The 26,719-nt window shown below is 33.2% G+C and overlaps 1 protein-coding gene across 1 annotated transcript in view; it reads right to left on the reverse strand.

Moving 5' to 3' along the window:
• LOC114337088 (glutamate receptor ionotropic, NMDA 2D-like) overlaps window positions 1-26,719 on the reverse strand; it is a 646,411-nt gene that overhangs the window by 256,058 nt on the left and 363,634 nt on the right. Inside the window, exon 3 of the mRNA XM_050652861.1 lies at window positions 6,763-6,975. Coding sequence (XP_050508818.1) covers window positions 6,763-6,975 — 213 coding nt within the window. The remainder of the gene's footprint in view (window positions 1-6,762; window positions 6,976-26,719) is intronic.

Below are 26,719 nucleotides of genomic sequence, written 5' to 3' on the forward strand. Positions count from 1 at the left end.
GACCACATATGCATCATATCTATATATCCAACAATTGTTTGTGCTATGCTATATTGTTGAACGATTTTTCTAATAAAACATATATTACCATTTTTTTTTACCTGAGTTACCTACCTACAAAACATAATATTACCCGACTTGCCGTAGATAAAATAAAGTATGCAACTCACAATCACGATTGGATGGAGATTTATGAATAGTAGTGTTCAATCATAGAAGACGGTGGGTGTTTGTTGGTTTGGCCGTAAGGATGGTATATGTCTCTAGGAACAGGTGTGTGATTGGCTGGAGATTCATGTATAGTAGTATTCAATCGTAGAAGACGGTGGATGTTTGTTGGTTTGGCCGTAAGAATGGTATATGTTGAATTGGTTTGACTTTCTGACTAAACCCTGTATATTATACTCTGTGACACACGGAAAGAATTGGTTTGACTTTGTGACTAAACCCTGTATATTATACTCTGTGACAGATGGAAAGAAAAATTGGTTTGACTTTCTGACTACACCCTGTATATTATACTTTTCGACAGACGGAAAGAAGAATTAGTTTGACTTTCTGACTATACCCTGTATATTATACTTTGCGAGAGATGGAAAGATGAGGCCTATGCTTTAAATATGTTAATGATTTAATGCAATTTTTAGACCGAATGTTTACTCCCACTGTTGGTCGTTGCTCCCCTCATTTGCCCTGAAGTACCGGATGCTGATAAGACTGCCAGATGGTTAAGTTATTTTTAGATATTAAAACCTTGGCGGTTATTATTAAGACATGCAGATGTCTTTATTTCACACAAACTAATCCTTCCTCATCACGCTTTAACAAATACAAATATAATGAAGTATGGCAAAACATTACCTTATTAAATTTATGAGAGACATATGCTACCTAGAAATATTCATAAACGGGCGTGGCGTTATAAATTTAGATTCGAAAAGAAGACACAAATAACAGCGTATGCGATGCCATGTCTTTGCGCATACCCCATATTCGTTACCCCTCCCCTTTCCTGCAAGCCGCCACACGAGACGATCCTACGAGCCGTGGCGCCTCCACCACTATACGCGTCAAAAATGACCAGGTTGGACCTTAGCGATTTCTTATGGGGTTTTACATGGGGAAATACGCAGAACTGTTACAGTACTATTACTCGAACCCAAACAAACGGCTTAGCTCAGAGTAGCGTACTAGCACCTATACTCTCCAACCTATACAGCAATTATTAACCAACGCCAAATTTTACTAGAAACTTCTTATACGCAGATAATTTAGGCATCACAGCCCAAGGTTAAAGCTTTAAAGGGGTCGAACAAAAATTACAAGCTGCTCTGAATTTGAAGTCTAATTATTATATATACAAACCTAAAAACCTAAAAACCTAAAAGTAACAAAATTTGCTATGACCTATTTCAACCAAAACTAAGGTATGCGTTTTCTACCGTCACTTCGTACTGACCAAAAGAGGAAACTAAACATCACCGCGAATAATATTTAACTAGAGCACACTGAAAAGCCAATATACCTCGAAGTCACACTAGACCGCTCATTAACATACAGGTTCTACTGTGAAAAAACCCAAAAAAGGTATATGCGCGCAAAATCCTTTTAGGGAACGAACGTTGCGAAATAGTCAATGGCGGAATACGCATGTCTGATATGGAAGATATCTGCGCACGCTCAAAAGGACTCATTACCGGCTGTATGGAACCAACTACTCTGTATAAACCGTATAAGGCTAAATGCTTCTCATATCCTACTTCCTGTAGATCGGCCCACAAATCAACCGAAATATCCAAATAGACCTTCCACAACCGCCATCCCCTTTTCGGCCATGAACCGTATCTTGGGAGACTAAAATCAAGAAAAGCATTTTTTTTGCGCTCTGCTAGACGAACCACCACCCTGTTACCCACTAAAAATAATTCTATAAAGCGTGATTTCAAGGTCGACGTGGCGCCATGCTGAATCACTTACGATTTGGCGTAGCACCGACCAAGTAAAACCTTATTAAAACGAGGTTAATGAAAGGGAATGACGACAAGTGTGACTGCGGTGTAAAGACATTATGTTATCCACTAGTTAGTGCTCATATTGAGCTTAGGGTTCTTGCAACTGCTCTATATAGTGGATACGTTCGCCCTCTCGGACAGTGTAACGATGCGCGCCCATCTCCATAGAGGGACATGTCGTATAGAGTTGCAGCGAGCGAGGAGAGCAAGAGGTTCGCGAGCATAGTGTATACGTGCCTTAATACAAAATATGAAATATCTACTAGCTTGCTTAAACTTATCGAATTGATGCACATTGGGTGATTTATGGACAGGTAACGAACTAGCATTGGACATAGCTCAATACTAGGCTCTGGCTCGTAAACTATAATTTTCCTGACACCTAAATGTACAAAAGTATTATTAGGCGTAAAGCGAGAGAAAAAAGAGACTAGGTAGGCAACATATTTCGTAGCTTAAGAAATTTAGGACAGTGGAGTGGAAAAATTTCAACAAAAAATGGAGTGGACAAATTTCCAACGTTCAATGAGGATAAGGCAATGCCAAAAAGAATATCAATCGTTCATTGGCCGACACGTTTTTCTAATTTGGACTAGTTTTGACATAGTACTTTACTTTGACAAGTGAAGGACTTGAATTAAGATCATTTTAATATACAATGTATAATAAACTCTGGGACAAAAAAATTGCATATTTTAAAATTAACGTGTAAAATAAAAGTTTTTGTGCTGCCCCCATTATCATAGGATTTCTTTTCCGAGTGCGATGTTTTATTGTATCATATAAATGATAGTAACAGGTAAATAGTAGCAAAACACTTAGCTCAATCAGTAATGACTTATATCCCCATATCTGACAGCGTAATGCTAGTAAAAAGTTTAAAGCCGTTCACTATCAACGTAATTCAGGTCTATGCCCCAACATCATCCAGTGATGAAGATAAATTAAAAGCATTTTACAAAGATCTTACTGATGCTCTTTATCTTGTTAAAGCAACAGAGCATACCGTAGTCCTCGGAGATTTTAATGCTAAATTCGACAAAGGACGCTGTTTGAATATCGTGGGGGATTATGGATTATGGCTTGGGAAACAGAAAGGAACGTGGAGATAGACTTGTTCAGTTCTGCCAAGAACACGATTTCATTATGTCGAATACTCACTTTTAATTACTACCGAGAAGACTCTATACCTGGAAGTCAAATGCAGAATCAGAGGACAACATTATTAGGAACCAAATCGACTTCATCCTAATAAAAAATCGATTTAGAAACTGCATCAAATCAGTTAAAACTAAACTTCTCCAGGTGCTGACGTTGGGTCTGATCACAATCCCATCGTAGCTGAAACCCAATGAAAATTAAAAAAGGTCATCAAAAAGAAGTCTTGCCAAAAAATTGATACAGCCCAATTACAAGACGAGAAAGTTAAGGAAACAGTTCAAAGACAACTAAACGAAAGTTTAGTTTGGGAAAATATCGGTGAGAATGTCGATGAGGGCTTAAATAAAATCGTAACAACAGAAAAAGAAATCTGTGTGAAGAATTTACAAGGCAGCTCAAAGCAAAAAAAAGCAGGCTTGGATGACAGAAAACATATTGGATTTGATGGAACAAAGACGATTAGCGAAACAACGAAACACTTTATAACAGCACACGAAAAGAAATTCGACGTAAAATACGAGAACCAAAGAGTCAACATCTGGCCAAACAGTGTCATGACATTAAAGAACTTGAAAACAGATCCGACAGTTTTAACATGTATAAAAAGTGAATGAAGCGGCTAGTATCTTCAATAAGAAACAAACTGCATTGCTATAAGATGAACATGGTGAAGTAATATTTGAAGTGAAAGACAAACTTAAAGAATGGGAAAATTACGTTATGAATCTACTAGAAGAAGATAGGGGTAGTTCACCAAGAAGATAGGGGTAGTTCACCTCCAGATATTACTAACTGCGACGGACCCCTAATAACACGCTCTGAGGTAATAAAAGTAATACAATCACGAAAAGATGGCAGAGTGACAGGTCCTGATGAAATTCCAACTGAAATATATACAAGCTTATAGATGACAGCAATGTGTTAGATGCTATAGAGACTTTGTTTTTTAATACCATTTATACCAGCGGGCAACTACCTAGTGATTAGTTTAATTCACTGTTTATAGCTCTACCTAAGAAGACAATAGCAAAAACCTGTGCTGATTATAGAACCATCAGTTTGTTGAATTATTTATTGAAAATTTTTCTGAAGGTAAAACCTAAGTGACACACAGTTTGATTTCCGTAACGGGTTTGGAACGAGAGAGGCATTGTTTGGGATGAACGTAGTTGCTCAAATATGTCGAGATATATCTGTAGACATATACTGTTGTTTTATTGACTTCGAAAAGGCATTTGATTATGTTAAGCACTCATTGATAAAAGCTCTAAAAGACATCGGCTTGGATGGCAGAGACGTTAGCATAATTGCAAATTTGTATTGGAATTAAACAACATCAATCTTAGTGGATGGTGTGAAATCACAGGCTCTTAATATTAAAAGAGGAGTACGGGAGGGATGCCTTTTGTCACCCCTGCTTTTTAACGTTTATTCCAAAATAATTTTCAGAAATGCACTTTCTGGAAAAGAAGAAGGAAAAAGTGTGAACGGTGAAGCCCTCAATAATTTGTGATATGCGTACGGTGCAGTAATAGACTCAGATGGGCAGGGCATGTGATACGTAGTAACGACAATCGTCTTATAAACAATGTGTTCTGGGAAAGGCCAGATGGAAGAAGGTCTGTAGGGCGGCATAGAAAAAGGTGGAAAGATGCAATCAAAGCAGATCTAAAGAAAATGGGAGTGCGACAATGGGAATTAGCGGCAGAGGACCGACAAACATGAAAGGCAATAGTAAACGGGGCAAAGACTCACGAAGAGTTGTAGCGCCATTGATGATGATGTACGATACAGTACTCCTAGCTTCCAGTAAAGAGGATCTGCAAACACTACTTGATAGTGTCGTTGAGAGTTGTAGGGAGGCAGGTCTGGATCTGAACATAAGGAAAACCAAAATACTCGTAATAAGTAAACAACAGCACATAAAACCGTCTATACAGAGTGTACCAAAAATACAGGTCATAAATTAAATCACATATTCTGGGACCAAAAGTAGTTCAATTGAACCTTTTGAATTTACCTTTGTACAAAAATGTGCACAAAAAAAAAGTTATAGCCCCTTGAAATTACGAAATGAAAATCGATTTTTTCCAATACCTATATTGAAAACTATTCGAGATTTTTTATTGAAAATCGCCATGTGGAATTCTTATGGCAGGAACATCTTAAAAAATAAAAGTGAAATATGCGCCCGATAAAAATTTTATAGGGATTTTGTTCCCTTAAACCCCCCAAATATTTGTGTACGTTACAATTAAATTATTATTGTGGTACCATCAGTTAAACAGATTTTTTTTAAAACTTTTTTGTATCTTTGTAATTTTTTGATAAGCCAGTTTTTCTCCAGATATTTTGAACATTTGTAAAATTCAACACACATTTTTACATGGTAAGATTATAGAGATTTGGTAATAATATGAAAATTTATTGTGAATTTATATTTTTTAGGTATATCTCGATAGAAAATCGTTTATCCAATAAATACTAAAAGACAAAAAAGTTTTAGAAACATTGTGTTTAACTAATGGTACCTCAGTGATTATTTCATTCATAGGAGATTCTGACCAATAGAAAGCTACAGAAATCTGAATTAAATCGATAATTTTTGATAATCTCCCGTCGTTAAGTATATTACGTCAGATGCCCTTCGTTGCTACGAAAAAATACATTCAGTGACATTAATGACAATTAATGTTTTAAAAATTATAAAAGTGATGACTTTCAATCGTCAAATATTTATAAAAACTGTGTGTTTAATGGTACTTACATAAATAAATTACAATAAAATTTTGGTTTTAAACAGTTTTATTCATGAAATAATCGCAACAAATTGCACTCGACCTCTGAAATTAATATAGAATTTTTGCTCTCGTGACACTTTGACATAAGTTAACATAATTAACACCTTCGGCTCGTGAAATTAAAACTGTCAAAGTGTCACTTGGGAAAAATTCAATAATTTCAGAGCTCTTGTGCAATTACTACTGATAATTTAATTGGAAGGAAAAAAATTTGGGGGGTTTATGGAAACAAAACCCCAATAAAATTTTTATTGGGTGTACAAGTTTCACTCTGACTGTTTTTTTGAGGTGTACCTGCCATAAGAAGACATGTCCATTTTCAATAAATAATATCTAATAGTTTTCGATATATTCGAAAAAATCGATTTTCATTTTGTAACTTCAAAGGGCTGTAACTTTTTTTATGTGCACATTTGTACTAAGGTAAGTTAGGTTCAATCGAACTATTTGTGGTCAAAGAATATGTGATTTAATTTATGACCTGCATTTTTGTTACACTCTGTATAATACACATATTATGTGAATAATACCTTGTATATAATAATAATTACTTGAGCAAAGACACTCCAATTTTTTTAGATTTAAAACAATTCAATATTTTTTCGAGTTCTTACTAGAAAATAATATAATAAGTACAACTTTTATCCAAAAATTAAATTCCTAAAGGAACTCAAAACAAATTAAAACTAAAGTCTTTTAATTAATTCTGTTATTTCGCTTTATAGAACCCTTCTAAAGTATAACGATATAACCACAAAAATGTATGTAAAGCTATTGTCATATTTTACCTGATTAAGAGAAATTCTCATATCAAATCCGCTCGGGGACAGCCACTCAAACAGGAAAATCATGAAGGTTGCGGCTTGTATGGCAACGATGCCGACCAACATCCAGGACGCAGTATCGAAAGGCTCCAGGAATGCTGTGGGCGAAATAATTCCCGTGCGTTTAGCAACAATGATTGCTATGCCGGTCTCCATGAAAGGCACGCTGAAATCAACCTGAAATAATTCACAACACGTCAGTCGCAAAATTGGAATCAAAAATGTACACTAAGAAAAAACTATAGACTAAATACCGAAGAGATTTTTATTGAACACATTTGGAATAAATTTTAAATTATAATCGAACAAATTAATATTTCTTAATTTAACATTAGTATTAATATACAGTGAGGCCGTAAAGGTGTGTATAAATTCAATATTTTGCAACTAAAAATATTTTGACAAAATCGTCGGACAGGTCGATTTATAGTTTTAAATTTTGATTTTTGGGCATGTATATCATACTAGTGACGTCATCCATTTGGTCGTGATGACGTAGTCGATGATTTATTTTTAAATGGGAATAGGGATCCTGTGCTCACTTATTTGAAAGGTTATTCACTTCTCGATTTAGTAAACACAGTTTACGTAGGCTACACCTCATAGACCTATTTTATATGTTTAAAACTTTTAGTTTTAATAAAATTTAATTGGTAAACAAATGGATGACACTTGCTAAACACAGCTAATTCTGTCTTTTTAAATATTGGGGTGGGGGGGGGGGGGGCGGCTTTAGATATTTTTATTATTTTAAACGAAAGTAGGTACCCAACTTCAAGAATACTCTCTGAAAATTTCAGATTGATCGGAGTAGGAAAATACAGCATGTTAAATATCCCTACTTTCGACTCGCTTTACAACAGGTTCGCGCCAGCGCACTTGTTCGTAGTGAGCGTTTAACAGCTCTTCCCATTTTCCTTTGTAAATTACTCCGCGATTCATAAACATATTCCGGTGTGCATTAAGGATAGCAATTATTAACATATTTTGATAAGCGTATCATGCAATACGTATTTATCTATGTAGGAAATTTAATACAAAAAATGTTTCATTCGGTAAACAGATGGGTGAAGTTCTACCTAGATACAGATCTTAGTCGTTGGTCTCCAATAGATGCAGTAGGCTGCGTACATAGTCGTGCCGAAGGTCGCCTCTGTATGATTAATACAATAAATCTTAGTTATCGTACGCCGAACGCCGCATGTAATGCCGTACCTAACTTCAGAGGCGGTGCGGTAGTCGCAATAGACGACATATAGGTCTGGATCCCGCGTATGAAAAAAAAAGTTGATTAATAGCAAGCTAAAAATTTGTTAATAGCTTAAGGGTGTCTAGTCGGATAAACTTTGATATATGGGAACACTGGAACAGGGGCAGTTTTAATTGTGGAACAGGTTAAAAATTTGGAATGGTCAGACCACGAAAACGGCACATTTATTTTGTCCGACAGAACAGACTTAAACTCTCCGAACAGAGATTAAACTCTCATGCAAAAATCAGACTGTTATTTATCACCTGTCATAATTCCTGTCATTTGACATATTTTACATGTTCCACTCACTAAAACGCCCATTTGGTGATAAATAGCAGTCTGATTTTTGCATGAGAGTTTAATCTCTGTTCGGAGAGTTTAAGTCTGTTCCGTCGGACAAAATACATGTGCCGTTTTCGTGGTCTGACCGTTCCAAATTTTTAACCTGTTCCACAGTTAAAACTTCCCCTGTTCCAGTGTTCCCATATATCAAAGTTTGTTTGACTAGACACCCTTAAGCTATTAACAAATTTTCAGCTTGCTATTAATCAACTTTTTTTTCATACGCGGGATCCAGACCTAATAGGCTGCCTACACCATCACGCAGTAGGTCGCGTCAGTACGCTTTATCGAAGAAATAATGTATATGGTCTCTATTGTATGTCAAACTGTTCCAAATGTTGGACGCAGCGACTTTAGTTATTTTCGAGCATTGCAGGGCACGGTTGGTATGCGTGTTAACATGGCGAAATGAATGAATTAACTAAAAAGAGAAAAAGACGAGTTGTTAATTGAGTTGGTCAAAAGTAGCAGGTAAATATACAGGGTGTTTAATTGGGAAACTAAAGTACTTGAATGGTGAATAAAGGCCATTGAGGCGGTTCCAGGTATACTACATTTATTGCCTCACCGACTTTTATAACCGAGTTACAAGGTGTTTTATTGGTTTTGCTGATTTCTTTTTGGACCCATTACTTTAAAACCGCCCTGTACATTTGTTTTATATTTGGTACACATGTATCTCATTTAGAACCCAAACCATAAAACTACTAACCACAAGAAAAATCCAGGTCCGGACTAAAAAAAATTATAAATTTATTGTGACCTTGAAACAACACCCTGTATATTGAAATTTTCAAAATCAGTTTGCACATTTGAAAACAACAGAAAATGCTGAGTTTAAACATTGCTTTATTTTTTTGCGGAGTAAATTTAATGAATTTAATTTTGATATTAAATATATTGAAATATTTAAGAACTCTGAAATTAAAAAGAAGTTTTTTAACGCAGTTTTTTTATAATAAATTATTAAACTTATTGAATAAATACTTATTTTAAAAATATGCATTAATCATTTAATACATTTTAACGACCCACTTACTAATCACAAGAAAAATCAGGTCCGGATTAACAAAAATATCTAAAGTAACAGTGACCTTGAAACAACATTCTGTATATTGAAAGCTTCTAAATCCGTTTGAATATTTAAAAAGAGCACATAAAACTAAATTAAATGGCTCACATCAATTTTTTGCGCAGACAATTTAATGACATTTTTGAAATCATATCGAAATTTTTGGTAGCTCTCAGAGGTCTTAAAAATTTTGAGATAATTTCAAAATTAAAGTCATTTAATTGTCTGCGCAAAAAATGGAAGTGAACCGTTAAACTTAGTGTTTGTGCTCTTTTCAAAATTTCAAACGGATTTTGAAAATTTCAATATACAGAATGTTGTTTCAAGGTCACAATTACTTTATACTTTTTTGTTACTCCGGACCTGGATTTTGCTTAATTATTAGTAAATGGGTCGTTCTAATATAGTAAATAAGAATTGATTATTTTTAAAATGAGTATTGGTCCATGAACTTTAAAAATTCATTATTAAAAGTTAATAATATCAGAGTTCTTAAAAACTTCCATTTAATTTTAAAATTAAAACCATTAAATTGTATGGGCGAAAAATTAAAGTAATCCATTGAACTTAGTTTTTTGTGCTCTTTTCAAATATGCAAACGGATTTTGAAAATTTCAACATACAGGGTGTTGTTTCAAGGTCAAAATGAATTTATAATTTTTTTTAGTCCGGACCTGGATTTTTCTTTTTGTTAGTAGTTTTATGGTTTGTGTTCTAAATGAGATATATGTGTAGCAAATATCAAAAAAATATACAGGGTGGTTCTAAAGTTATGGGTCCAGAAAGAAATGGACAAAATCAATAAAACACTTTGTTACTCGGTTATAAAAATTGGTGAGGCAATAAATTTATCTCTGAAGCAGCCTCAGTGACCTCTATTCACCATTTAAGTATTTCCATTTCCCAATGAAATACCCTGTATAATGCCAGCGATGAAAATTATAAAAACAATATTAAAAATCACAAACGTTGGGAAAAAATAAGTAAAATTAATGAATGTAAAAAGAAAACTATTTTAAAAGTGTGTAAATATTTTACATATTTTTACAATACGTTTCTTTTTTCATCATTTCATTTGTCATAAGTGTACACAAAACATATTAGTATTTTTTAAGAATAAGTGAAATAATTAATATGCTAGGAAGTTTTTTAAAATAGGTACTAGATTTTTATCAACTAACTAAATAAATCAGAGATACAGACTTTCACTAAACACTAAGAAAACAAAATGTATGATGATCTATAATAAGGAACAACAATTTGGACGAATCAATGTGAACAGACAACAAATAGAAAAAGTAAAAACATACACCTACCTTGGTACGAACGTCAATAAAAATTGGGACCATTCCATATAAATCAAATGTAGGATAGACAAAGCAAGATCTGCATTTCAAAAAATGGCTAAGTTATGCAAATGCCATGATTTTTCGATACCCATAAAAATCAGGTTACTACGATGTTATATCTTTCCTATACTGTTTTACGGTGTTTTATGGTGTCTATTGGAAACCATAGCCTTGACTATTAAAATAAGATGAAATATTCAGATTGAACCAAAAAATTCAGTGATGTTTTAGAGGCGATTAAATTACTCAATTTAAAATCAATGTGAATTATAAAGGGCGTTAAATGATTATAATATAAAGCAAATAAATGATTTTTTAAAGAGAAGTACCTGTATGGTTTGAAAAGCAAAAACTCATATTTTTTTTATTCAATTCAATACTTTTTAAAACGTAGTTAGAACTAAGTCACGGAAGTCGTTAGATCAGTTAAAAATCGAAAACTTGAATATTTTGGCCATGTTATGCGACACCCAGAGATATATAACATACTCCATTTAATATACAAGGCAAGGTGGACGGAAGAAGAGGGCCAGGTCGAAGAAGAACGTCATGGCTTAAAAACCTGAGAGAATGGTAACCAGCGATCCACAATTATTGGGATCAAAGCTAGCCCTGCAAAAAATGACGTATGTCTTGTTTTAATCTGAATTCATATAATTGGTTTATCAATTAATTTTGATTAACATTATAAAACATAAAAAATCAGTCAAAACCTTTAACACAGAACTTTAATCAAAAATAAAAAGAATTAACAAAATTATAAGTAACAATAATAAATAAAATCAAACACGATGCTGTATATGTCTACCACCAACAGCTCTATATAACCTAACTTTTCTTGTTAAGTTGACGTAAATTGGAAAGTATATCTGAATTAAGAATAGACATGCACAGTATAGCTATCTGTGTCGTTCAGGGCCACCTATGGTAACAATAATTTTGGATCACACGTTATAACAGATCCTCTGCATCCCTTTTCCGAGCTGCCGTTAACAAAATTGCTATAGCCAATTTGATAGCCAACGTTCGATAATCGAGCACGGCACATGAAGAAGAAGTTAGAACTATGCATATTGATATCTTTATACGACAAACATGTATACAGGGTGTCCCGGAAAAGAGTGCGTTCCTTTAAGGTATGGATAGAATACACAATTTAGAACAAAAAAGTCCTATACCATTTTTTTCTAAAGTTAACCGTTTCCAAAAAAAAAAAGATTACATTGGTTTCCATATACCTGAATTTTAATCTTCAGAAAATGAAATAATCTGGCAACATGTTACGCACTGGTGAATAAGAACTCGTTTTGAGGAGCTTTTTTACAAAACTGCATAAATCCATTTCCGGCTAAAATACATTTTTTATTGAATTTCGAGTGTTTGGTCTACCTTACATCTTGTGTATAAGTCTCATGTGTTAAAAGTTAATATTTCCCATTTAAAATGAGCCTAACAATCACGTTTCTTCCACAAAACTTGATTAATCCACTCAAAAACCTTTACCCCATGTTCACTCTTTTTTTATACAAAACTTAACATCTTCTTTAGCTAACCATTAAAATTAGTTTTTGTTTCACAAAACTGCATAAATCCTCCTGCCTGCAGAACTATCCCTATACTATTTTTGTTTGGTTTTAAAAGCATCCTCTAGAATTAGATGTGGATTCGTGAAACAAAATATAATATTCGTTAGTTCTAAAACTACTCACGGGTCGCACTGACACTGTCTAGCGTAGCCACGCCATGCCACGCTGCAGCGTGCTGTATGAGATTATGAGATTATCAGTACTTTTCCGTTCGATGAGACGGGATGTTGTGAATTCGTTGTATGTCAACGTTGTTTCTGTGTTTTGCGTGTTATTTTGAGATGGATACTGTTGCTAATTTATCGGTGGGATCTAAAAAAAGACGATCCATCAAAACAAGTGAGAGAGGGCGTTCAAAAATTATGAAGTACAACGATAGTGATCCTCATTTAGTGTTTCTAAAACAGAAGACCAGACCATGTGCCCATAATTCGAAAAATCTTCGTTGTGCTACGGTATCCTACAATGATATAAAAATTAATCGACAAGCAGTCTACATGGCAGAGGGTAAAGAGAAACAAGATCTTGTTTTGATGAAATATATCTCTGCTATCGAGCCCCAAAGAAGAAGGGGAAGTGGTGCGCCTGTCACTGTACCTCGCACAAGAACGGTTTCTGTAAAAATTTTTCTCAATAGTCAGAAACATAAACGCATGATTCCTGTCTGTAAAAAGTTTTTTGCTTTCTCAGTGGGTGTACCTGCCTCTCGACTACTGCGGATTGGAAAGGTCGTCAATCAAGGTCTGCTGCCCAAAGAAAATAGAGGTGGTTATCGACGAGAAGCTTTTTTCAGAGCCAAAAAGGAAGCAGTCCGTCAATTTCTTGGTAAACTAAATTGTGTCGAATCTCATTATGGAAGAGGAAAAAGTAAGAGAGTTTACCTTTCAGCAGAGTTAAGTGTAAATAAGTTATATAAAATGTTTAAGGATGCTTACACTGCCGATTTGCACGTGAGCTATTCATGTTTTCACGGTATTTTTGTAACCGATTTTAACATTGGATTTTCCTCTCCAGCTACAGATGCATGCGCTACGTGCACTCGTCTTAAATATCTTATTAAACAAAACGCTCGCGGCTCAGTTGAAAGAATTAATCCAATGACTGAACTTCGTATCCACAAGCTGAGAGCGGATGCGTTTTACAAACTAATGAAGGAAGTTCCCAGTGATACTTATAGTTTTGTTTTTGATTTGCAACAAGTGCACCCACTCCCTAAACTCCAGTCGGCGATGCCTTTTATCGCCGACAAATTGCATTCTATGCATTTTGCTGTGTGCCTATTGACTCAAAAGCACCAACATTTTATACGTGGAATGAAACGCAGGGAAGCAGAGGAGCAAATGAAATCGGATCTGCACTCATCCATCACTTAAGACGCCAAGATCTTTCGTCTTTTTCTGCAGTATCGTTGTTTTGTAATGGTTGCGCTGGCCAAAATAAAAATGCTCATATTGTTCATGTTTTGTGCCATTGGCTTAAAAATGAGGCTCCAGAGGATGTATAGAAAATTCATGTAACCTTTCAGACTCGTGGCCAAAGTTTTCTTCCAGCTGATCGAGCTTTTGGCCGTGTGGAGAAGCGCTTGAAAAAAACTGATACTATCATCTCGAGCGAAGAGTATGCTTCTATTTACGAGGAGTTTGGCTCTGTAAAGAAACTGGGACAAGATTGGGTGATATACGATATCAAAAGCCTTGAAATGATTTATCAAAAAATAAAAAGAATCAGCCAAACCAAACGCCTCATTATTAAGAAAATCAAAACAAGGGACCGGCATACTTCAACCAAAATAAAATGCTGCGCCAACTATAGGTTTGATAGTGGAACAGAAACTTTTAGAAGCATTGTAAAAAAAATAGAAATGATTTTCTTCAGGCTCTTCCCCAAATCCCACTATCTCATTCCGTGACTGAAGAGAAAAAAAAAAAAAAGATGTCCTTCATTTATTGCAAACCCATTTTGGACAAAATTGGAAAGATATCCCTGATCTTCATTGGTATATTAATGCTCTTCAACACAAAGTTACTAGTGATCCAGATCCAGAAACCCACAACTACCATGATGGCGAGTGTGATTGCTTGGAGGATGAGCCAAAAAATGTTCACAACTAAATTTTTGTATTCCTCATTTTTTTTATTTTTGTGTTAGTAAGTACCGTTTAATATTTTTTATTTCTAAGATATTGTTAGTTTGACAAAAGTTAATATCTCCCATCTTTTTTTACAAAACGCGATATCTCCAACAGACACATGGAGTGTTATATATATCTCATATATATTACACATATCTCCAACAGTTAATGCAAATCAATAAAAATAATGTTAATTAACGTTTTATTTCTCTAAATCTAACCTCAATTGATTACGTTCTCAGAAATTTCGAAAATTTTAGTACAACATCTGCAGCACGTTTTTACGTCTCCTGAAAATTTTTGAAAAGTGGATTTATGCAGTTTTGTAAAAAAGCTCCTCGTTTGTGTCTTACAGTATTTAAAATATTCCAACCTAATACTTACTATTTTTGTTTACTATAATTTTTTTTTAAAATGTAGTTGAAATATGGCATAATCGTATATGAATTATACTTACATATTTTAAGACGAAAACACATATTTTAACTGAACCACCACTTTTGCGAACACATGAATTCATAGAGGAACATGCACTCACACTCATACGACGAGAAATTCCAGCAAAACATTTTGAAAGAATTTTAGTAGATATTATACCTCTCCGTTTATTGATCTGCCATTAATAAACAATATAATATCATAATATTACTCATGAACACACGATTCAGAAACATTTCCGGCGTTGACACTAAACAGGATCCTTCCAAATTATCTGTTTACTAAACATAGGACTATTTACGTTTAGATTCTTGTACTTCACAGAGTTGCCAGATTTGAATTTGCCTTCCAAAATGTTTTATAGTTTTTTTGGTCAAACGGTTGAATTTAGAAAAAAAATGTTATAAGAGTTTTTTGTTTTACATAGGTCCTTCTACCTATACCTTTAAGGAACGCACTATTTTCCGGGACACCCTGTAATTCGGCTACTAAGGTCGGCCACTATAATATCGTATAATAGTTAAGCTTGTCAGGTGTACTTGATAGTGCGTGGCAGGAATAACTTTCCTCTCAAGCTGCCTGCAGGCGATCTGACAACTGATGAAAATTCGATCAGTTCTGCCTGGCGGACGAGTAGACATGATGTGGATGTGTGTGGCGCTTTCATTAGATGTACCTGAGCAGGTCTCAATTTTTAACAATCCTTTGATGTGGCAAGTTTACATTTTTATAGCTTTGTAATTTTAATTTAATGTACGTGTTCCTTTAATCTCTTTTAACAAATAAAACAATCAGGTTAGGCACACATTTAAAAATGTCGTAACGAAATAATCAAGATTATTGTTGTGCTCAGATGGTTCATGTCTTAATGCATTAATAAGTTGATGTGATTAAACTTATTTCTTTTTTGCAAACATTCATTACCGTAAAATGGGGTGATTTTGACCGATTTTGTACTTTAATCCTATAAAAATCATATTTTAAATTTTGCTACATTTTTGTATATGCAAATATGTTATGGGTTTAGGCGTCTACTTTCAGTAGCTTAGATTATAATTACAAGAAAATAATCATGACTTAGAAAAAAAAATAAAAAATGCCTTTGGTCAAGTTCACCCCATTTGGGGGGAAGTTGACCGTATATGCTTTTTGCCTGTTAAACTTATTCTTCTTTTAGGAGGGTTTAATTTGACCGTTTTTTACAACATTTTTTCTTAATTGGTTATATCGGTGGATTTAACAAGCCTTGGAATATTAATTTTTTTTTTATTTAAAAATGAATTCTTCGATACTTAAAAATTTGAATCGTTAAAAATAATTTTAAAAATTATACAGGGTGGCTGAAATATATCACAATAGATCTTTTTCTATGTTTTTGGTCAAATTCACCCCAGCGGTCAAAGTAACCCCATTACATAAAGGAAGTTACTTATTTAAAATTATATGCAGACACAAGTCCAAACCAAAACACAGCTCGCCTCTTCGGCAAATTTTTGGCGCATTTAATACTGTTTTTATGTTACTTAGAGGAACATTGTGTTCGTCAAGAATATCAGGCCATATAAATTTTCCCAATTTTGAGAGTTTTAGGAAATTAACATTAGTTTCATCATCTTTAATCGCTGAAATTTGTCCTACAAAATGTTTAATATTCTGCTTAGTTTGATATTCTATTAAAAACCATGAATTTGCTTCTATATTATTAATGTGAAAGTATTCTGTTTCGTTTCCTCAGCAATATTACTTTTAATGTCTGCAAGTTCATGGTCTTCTTATCCTTATGCTTATACACCCTCGGCATTTTACAAATTTATTGTCGATAAGTAGGTAATTATCTTTAAAAATATTTTTCCACCTACCTTTACCGAAAGTATACTTTTCCGGACCTGATTGTAGGGAGCAAAGTTGTACTTTTCTTCCCTAGGGAGGAAAATATTTTACCTCCCTAGGGAGGAAAAGTAAAAGTGACGTCATGGTATTTCATTCATGAAATATAACTTATTGACGCCCTGTACAATATCTATTTTCTATTAGGTAAGTATCTATACATTTTAACGTTTATTTATAAAACACCCTGTATTTTGCAGAACGGTAAAAAACAGTAAATATGTTATTTTGATTTAACAATGTTTACATTAATAAATTGACTTATATTTGACAGTTGACAGTTATATTGTACCTACTTGTTAGTTTTAGTGTTAATAAATTTTGTTGGTTAGTTACATAAATTACTTAAGTAAAAATGAAAAATGACTTGTTATTAATTTGAGGAAGGTGGAAAAACCATATGTATAACATGGGAGTAAAGTGCCTTTTCCTCCCTTGAATGATTACTGCCCTCCGCTACGCGTCGGGCAGTAAACTTCATTCTCGGGAGGAAAAGTAGCACTTTCCTCCCTTGTTATATAAAATAGCTATTACGCGTCAGCTCCCGTCCGCGTTTCAAACTACGAAACAATAAAGCAGCGTCGATTCAATGTAGGTCCTGCAAGTTTTGACCTGATGGACATCTTCACCCCGGCGGTCAACTTCCCCCCAAATTTAAGAGAAAAGTGCATAAGTTGACAAATTTGAAGATTGTAACGAAACTTAAAAATTCACTCAAAATTAGTAACTGGTATTTTTATCTACAGTTAATGATTCGTTGAAATATTACCAACAGTTGCCAATAATATTTTTAGTATAATGAGTTTTATAACAAAGTTTAAGAATATTGATTTTCTTGCAAATTAAGTTAATAATTCGAGGCCGCGTTTTTGGTAAATACAAAAAAAAAACTCTTAATTTTTACATAAAATATGTTCAACATACATTGACAATGAACAGGACTAGCATAAAATTTACTAATATTAACAACCAAAAAAAAAATAAGCATGTTGGAATCATTTTCGAACTTTTCAGTCAAATTCACCCCAGCGGTCAACTACACCCGATTTTACGGTACACCATTGTTTGCGTTTCTTCCGTTTTTTTTTTTCACATTTCGCAAATATTACAAAAAATAAGGAGAAAGAGCAGATCATCTTCTGGAGAATCCATGGTGCCTGACAACTGATAAACTTAACAAGTATACATGAAGAGTGTGTGTGCTAACCTGTGCTCTTCAGACCTGATAGGCGGAACTGTTCGTGTTCAGGCGTACCTGATAGAGAGTGACCGGCTTAATAACTTGTTTTGTTTAGACGTAACTACATCTCTAACTTTAGAGCAGTAGGGGATAATACTTTTGATTATTTCAACGTGTTTTTTGGGTCCTTTTCATTAATCTGTAACATATAAAAGAATTTAGTGCTCGGATAGATGAATTGCTGTTGTTAATTCGACTTTGTATTTTCATCCTCTCTATTTCACTCTTTTTAACTTACTCCCAGATATTTACTTTTCTCTACATCTTTTGTAGTTCCGTATCTAAAATTAGATCTTTTAATTCACTGTTTTTAACTACCAGATATCCACACTTAGATACGTTCATGGTAAGACCAGCGGCTTCGCATTCTTCTTTTAGTTTTCTTACTAAATACATAGTTGATATCATCTTGAATTTTAGTAATTAAGGTTTAGACATCAGCAAAGATTAAAATGAAAATAATGTAATCCCCTACTAACACTCCCATTTTAGTCCAGAGAAATAAGATTTTTCTCGGGACACATCTCCCTCCAGGCAGAAACCAAATTTTTTGAGTAATATGGACATCTATATTAATAACCCATATGTTTCCTGCAGTCGATTTTGATGATATACATAGTTATAAACAAATGAAAATCGAAAAACGGTAAACTTTCGATTATTTCGTCTATTACTAAAAAGTGAAGCATTCTAAACAAATTTGAGAATAATAAACCCATAAATCATATAAAAAACTTCAATATGGCGTTCGCTGAATATGTCTATCCTTATTTGTTGCTTAGAAAATTGCAAAATAAATCATAGATTTTGAGATTTTATAAATGTTCATAACTTATGTAAAAATTAAGTTAAAACCTTCTTATTACACAGAATGCTGAGACTTCTTGTGCTTAAATTATATTTTAAATTTTAAAGCAATTGGTCAAATAGTTTAAAAGTTATTTAATTTGTTTATCCCAAATCCATTTTTTTGCAGCACTATAAGCCAGAAAATTATCAGGTTACAGTAATAGTTCGGACAGTTTATAAAAGAAGAACATTCGCACTATGAACTTAATTTAAAAAAATGACACAAAATAATTTTAAACAGTGTAAAATTATTTTGCAAAAACATGTCGATTTTTTGCTTACTTATAAAAAATTAGAATAACTTTGTAACCGTTACCCGTAAAAAAATTATTTCATATTTAGAAAGACTGAATATTTATACACATTTAAAAAGAAAAACAATCGTCCTAGCACAATTGGGGACGAAGTTAGCCCCCCCGTTTTTTAATTCTCATATTCTTGCAAAATAATCTTGCAATATTTAGAATTTTTTTTGTCATTTCTTTTTAATTAAATTAATAGTGTAAATCTTCTTCTTTCATAAACTATCCAAAGTATTACTGTAACTTCATCATTTTCTGACTTATAGTGTTGCAAAAAAATTAATTTGGGATAAACAAATTAAATAACTTTAAACTATTTGACCAATTGCTTTGAAATTTAGGGTATGATTTAAGCCCTAGAAGTCTCAGCATTCCGTGTAATAAAAAGGTTCAAAGTTAATTTTTACATAAGTTATGAATATTTATAAAAACTCAAAATTTATTATTTATTTGGCAATTTTCTAAGCAACTAATAAGGATAGACATATTCAGCGAACGCCATTATGAAGATTTTTATACGATTTATGAGTCTCTTACTCTCAAGTTTGTTTAAAATATTAAACTTTTTGGTAATAAACGAAAAAACGAAAATTTACTGTTTTTTGATCTTCATTTGTTTATAACTATGTATATCATCAAAATAGGCTGCAGGAAATATATATGTTATTATTATAGATGTCCATACTACTTAAAAAATTGGTTTCGGTCTGGAGGTGGTTGTGTCACCAACAGGATATTTTTTTCCTTATTTCTCTGAACTATTTCTGTATTTTTTTTACAATAAATCTTAAATACAGTAGAACAAAGACAAAACCCCTGTCTCAGTCATTTACACAATAGTTGTATTTATTATATACGGGGCTGTAACTGAATTTTCTATTTTAATTATAGACCGGTCATCTATACAGAATGTCCCTGAAAATAGTGCGTTCCTGAAAAGTAAAGGTAGAAATCTGGCAACTACGTGCAATACAAAAATCTAGAGATAGAAAGTCACAATTCAAAAATAGTAGGTTAAATTTAATATCAACGGAAGGGATATCCATTTCGCAGGTGCCTTTTGTATTTACATTATACCCTGTCCTTGTCCTCAACATCAAACAAAACAAGAATTTGTTTTATTTGACTTTTAACATGGGGGAGTATGGTTTAAAATCAACGTTTTAAGCATATATTTGTGATTTATTTTAACTATGGTACGTTTATTTTATTTTTTAATTAAATAAGCTTATTAAGTACAATTCAAAGAATATTAAGAAAAAATTTCAAGGAAAAATAATAAAAAATATGCCAAGGGTGGCAAATTTTTACAGACATTTAAAAACTGTTAAACAAAAAATTCGAAAATATTTTATAAGCTTATGAGTTTCTCGACATAACGCTGTCGAGTGTTTTATTTTTAACGATTTTTGGGTTCTTGGTATCACTGGGAATTCAAACAAACGAAATTCTTTGTAACAAAATGATGAAAATTAATTTTTAGGTGCATTGATTGCATTTTAGGAATTAAACCATAGCTACTTAAGTAAAAGCTATAATTTCTCTATAAAACTTAGCGCTCTAATCTAACACGTTCATTAATTCAGATAACAGCAAATGGCACATTATTAGAGCAAGAAATAATTATTTTGCAGTTAGGTACCTACATTTCTGATGTCAAAAACCCTAAAATCACATCTCAAATAGTAAATAAACAAGGGATTCCAATCTGTTTAATTTCCAAAGTCATAAACGAGTTCTCGTACGACGATGCCAGAGTATTTAATTTTATTAAAATAAAAGTTCACTTATATGGAGAACTATGTATTTTTTTTGGAAACGGTTAACATTAGAAAAAAAATGTTATAGGACTTTTTTGTTTCACATTCTGTATTATATTTATACCTTAACACGTCGACGGATAGAACGTCTATAGATGTCTAATTTCCATTGATGTAATCTGACACAACATCTATAGACGGCCTTTTTAAAATAACGAGTTGTGACACAAATCTTCCGAATTTTACATCTACAGATGCATATGAAATGTGAAACGACATCCATGGTCGTCGTCCACATGTTTACAAAATATTACAAAATATGTAATAAACTTATTGTATCTATAAATTATAAGCGCTAAAAGAAATTCAAGAATTTCCCAATTCTACTTTGCAAAATTCATCTAGTGTTACAATAATTGCTTATATATTTGACGCACTGTCCGTCAACGTGTTAAAGGAACGCACTATGTTCAGGGATACCCTGTATAATAGTTCTGCGTAGCTCTAATCAAAATAAGCCTAATTTATGGATTTTGTATTTCTGACCATGGTGAATCAATGAGCATACTGTCAAATGCTTTCTTAATATTTATTAAAGCTACATTTGTTTTTTTTTATGCCGCTGCAACTTCGTTTCCAATGTAATTTTTAGTGGAAATATATTAGGTAAAGTGGAGGTCCCTTTGCGAAATCCTGCTTGTCCTTCCGTTTGTTTACTCTAATGCCCGTATTTATAGTCGAGTCTCAAGACCTCGTCGGGTCTCAAGACCGACCTTGAATAAAATTTGTGTGTAAACTAAACCCAAATTTTATTCAAGGTTGGTCTCGAGACTCGACTATAAATACGGCCATAAGTGTCTTCCTCTATAAATTCCTTAAAAATTCTATAATAAATTCCTCCTACCGTTGGTATTACCACTATGTACCTCTAGTTCTTGGGGTCAGCTTTAGTACCTTTCTTGTGGATAGGAAAAATATAAGAGTGTCTCCATTCTAATGAGACATTCTCTATTGAGGCATATTTAGAAAAGTTTTTGGAGCATTTCTAGTAATTTAACTGGGCCAAACCGTATTAGTTCTGGATCTTTAGTAGTGCAGCAATCAGTAACCTCTGAACCTGGTTCAACATAACAAACGTTAAGCTTTTCCGCGCTGTTGCAGATAAGGAAAATATTTCCATGAGGATCACCTTCCACCAAGAAGAAGAAGATCTACTAATAATTTTATTTTTAAAATAATAAACTTAAAATAATCTAAGTAAACTGTTGAATTGATTTTCTTCATTCATAACAAGATTCTTAAACGCTTACAGAAAAAAGTGAAATTCTATAGTCAATTTTTAGTTTTGTTTATGTAGGAAGCATTGTCAAGAAATTACTTTCTTAATTTAATTAGCATTACTAATTCTTTAATTACATTGTCAAAAAATGTTAATTACTTTACTGAAAGTATCGTAAATTTATTATTACAAGCCAAATAATCTAGGTGTATTAGTTAAACCTATTCAATACCAGCAATAGTTTTTTTCATAGTACTACCAAATACAGGATGATCGCGATCGTGTTGTTTAGTTTACGATTACTGTAACTGCCGGTTATTGTTGAAAGAAGAACAATGATCACAGTCACCGTTTAAGATTACCGTTATTCATAAATCAAGACCACTTGGTCACAGCATGATTTAAAAGTCACTCTGTCGACTATCACTAATTAGTGATGATAATTAGCGATGTTTATTGGTGTTAAAACAAAGATTATTTAAACTGTTGAAGTGGAGTAAACTTTAACGCCATTCCATTCACTTAACCAAAAATAAATATACATATAACTATTGTAGGTACATGATATAAATCTAAATTGAGTGTATCATCATGTTGGTGATATTAAAAAAGGAATTATTGTTATGATATTCAAAAATACAAACATCAATTTGTACTGTGTAGCAAATAAGCTGTTACAATCTAGGAGCTGATTGCCAAACAGCTGAGTTTAATATATTAGCTCAACCAAATTAACCTCAAAGGCACCGGTGAATGTACATAACACCGAAGTGTTAAGGTAAATACAACAACATGACATGTAAGGGACGTAATGCTAGTGCAACTAAGTTCTGAATCAGGAATATCATGTACGGCAGATTATTAAATATACTGTTACAATATGTGTAATAGTTAAAATTATGTCAATGACAGACTTGTATGTAAAACAATGTATTGGGACCGTGCAAGTTCGGAAAAGCGACACCTATTTCTACGCTCTGAACTTTTATTCGCACTTTTAATTATATTGGCCAATAATATGGTCCTGGTTACTGGATAATTGTCAAGGCCATAGTCCAAAAAAAATAATAAGAAGAAAAAATAAGATTTAGGTTGTGTTATTCAAACATAAACAATTGTATGTAGTAAATAAAATTAGTTATTAAAATGCAGTATTGCAAGCAAAATACAATTAATTAAATTTACCTTTATATAATAATGGCATATCATATCAATATTGTGAAGCAATATATAATTTTTCTTCTTAACTGACAATAGGTATGAAATGTACGTCAATTTGACAATTTCAGTTGACAATATGAATTATTTAAGAAAGTTGCAATATTTCTCCGCTATTCGCGCACGATCGTTTTGCGTATCCCTTCCAAGTACTTGCACACCGCGAATAAGAAATCACAACGATAAATATAATAAAGTCAACTTAAAACGATATCAACTAGAAATTATTAAACTGGTGAAGAATAGTTAGAGAGATAAGCCGAGGGGATAAGTGTTAATTATGGAAAACCCAAAACATTTGATCTTTCAAAAAGAAAAGGTCAAAATAATCTAAGAATGAGAGAATATTCATCAATTATGATTTGACTGAAGAAGAGAAAGAAAAACAGGCACATTTAAGGAATTTTGCAAAAAACGAAAGAAGGCAAAATCGTCAAAATTGGTTATAACAAGGTTTAAGTAAACCAAGAAAGATGAAACAAAATAACTAGAGAATTTGAAAAACCCACAAAAAACTACACCCCAAGCTGAATAATAATAACGACCAAAGCAACGAAAGGGAACTGAGTAAGGAAACGAAAATTAATGCGGAAAAAACGGAATTAATAGACCCAACAACTAAAAACAACATTAATCGAAAAACTGAGAACTTTTAATCAAAGCGAAGAAATGAGAAAATACAGAAGGAACCAACAATCCAGATAGGTACATGGGAGGTAAGAACCCTACATCAAGCAGGAAATCTGGCACAAATACTAAAAGAAATGGACAGATATAAAATAGTCCAGAATATCTCCAAGTCCAAATCGTCAAAGGAGAAATTGTTTCTCTGTGCTCCAAGTACCACAATAGACTACAGGTTCACCCAAACATATTGGTCACCAATCTCCTGACACCCCTACAGAACAGAAGACTAAAAAAAACAGACACTCTTGACCTCAAAACTAACTAATCATTCCCACTCATTACTTTATTACTACTGTATTACTATTCAAATTAATTCAATTAATTTATTAATAACTGTATCTACTAATTCAATTATTGTACTTTTAGGTATTCACCACTGGGTGAATACTGACTGTGTCACACTCTTAACACTCATATATATTGTTTATTATTTTTTATAACATAGATTGCAATAAAATGGATGTCAAAAAAATATAAAATAGATACATTGGGACTTAGCGAAGTAAGAGGGAATGGTTATGTAGAGTTAAAAGAGGGAAGTTACCATATAATTTACTCAGAACAAGCGACAGAAAGCAGACATCATCAATATGGAACAGAATTTATCTTGAACAAAAATATTAGGGATACACTAATAAATTGGAAGTCCATAGACGAAAAAATAATAAAAACCAGTCTGAAAATAAGGAAATAGTATATTACTTTATGAGGCGGAGAAGCATGACTTTTCTTGACGCGCCCGATGAGGGCAAGTCAAGAAAAGGCGCTTCTTTGCCGAATAAAGTATACTATTTTTTCTTTAAACGTACCAATTTTCAACCATAAATAGTACAATTCATACGCTATTTTTACTCGAAATTAACTGTGACAACTATCAAAGTCGTCTAGATGTTAGAAATTAAAATAATTAAGTCGTCGGTGGGATTTGCGTCTCCCTGGTTATAGTTGTTTGACAGTTGTTTGCAGTAGCACGTTTGGGGCCCTCCGGAAGTCCGGAATAAAGTATCGGTTAGCGTACAAGCACTTCCAAGAGTGGTGCGATACAAGAGGAGTACGGCAAGTTACCGAAGACGTTTTACTGGCATATTTTAATATAATGGAAAATGAAAATAAATGGAAATCTTCTACAATGTGGTCACGATACTCTATGATAAAATCCGAGTTAGTTATTGGAAAAAATGTGGATACAAGCAAATTTTTAAAGTTACGTGCCTTTCTGAAAAAGACAAGCGAAGGATATACTGCAAAGAAGTCTAAAGTTTTCACTAAAGACGAGTTTGATAAATTTTTATTTGAAGCGCCAGATAAGTTGTATTTAGGATTAAAGGTAAAAAAATTATAATGCAAAGCATGTAGTATACTCTACTAAATTATAAAAATATTTTAGATTGTTTTGTTAATTGGGGTTACCGGCGCCTGTCGATTAGACGAAATGGTAAAAATGAAGACTGTGGACATTGAGGATAAAGAAAATGTAATAATTATCAAAATCCCAGACAGTAAAACACGACAAATTAGATATTTTACGATAATTGGTCAAAACTACATCAAACTGTATAAAAAGTATGCATCACTGCGGCCTGAAAATTTCACAGAAAACCGATTTTTTATCAAGTACCAAAATGGAAAGTGTTACCGAAGCGTCATGGGAATACATTCGATCAGCGCAGTAGCCCAAAAAGTAGCTAGTTATTTAAATTTAAACGATGCAAGCGCATACACGGGTCACTCTTTACGACGAACTTCAGCAACACTTTTAATTGATGGAGGCGGAAATCTAGAATGCCTCAAACGACATGGGGGCTGTAAATCAAGCACGGTTGCCGAAGGATATATAGAGGATTCAATAAGAAATAAGAACGATAATGCTCAAAAAATTTTAAACCCTCATGATTCGCCAACATCGGGAATGATTGCTGAAAGTTGTGCTCGACCATCAGTATCATCAACAATTACCAATGCGTATCAAGGGTCGGGAACATTTATGCACGGTTTCAATTTTGAAAATGCCTCATTAGCTAATTGTACTTTTAATATTACTGTAAATAAAATGATGCTAATTGTTGTTAATGACATTTGTATTGTTGCTTTGTGACATGTTTCATATTGTTGCCATGACAACATTTTTCCCTCCGCCGTAAAGAAATGGGAAAAAAAACTGCTGCCGGCGGAGACATCAAACTTTGACAGGATCAAGTTAGATAAGTAATGTCATCATTATTTGACGTTTGAAGAAAAAAATATGTATCCATTATAGAGTGCTATGTACCAAACAATGTAACAGACCATGGCAATAAAGAACTCTCTTACAATAAACTCTCCGCAGTGCAAGGGGAAATCCCTCGAGAAGAATTAATATTCTTGTTCTCATGATCATTTTTCAGTGCGTCACAGTTTTTCGATTTCTCTCTAATGCATTAAGTTTGATGAGACGGAAAAAGCGGTAGCTCCGTGATTAAACACAAAAATAATGCAGCATTACAATGATTATATACATAAGATGTCTATTCCTAACCTACGTTTGATTCG

This window comes from Diabrotica virgifera, chromosome 6, assembly GCF_917563875.1.
Source record: "Diabrotica virgifera virgifera chromosome 6, PGI_DIABVI_V3a".
Classification (NCBI taxonomy): Eukaryota; Metazoa; Arthropoda; class Insecta; order Coleoptera; family Chrysomelidae; genus Diabrotica; species Diabrotica virgifera.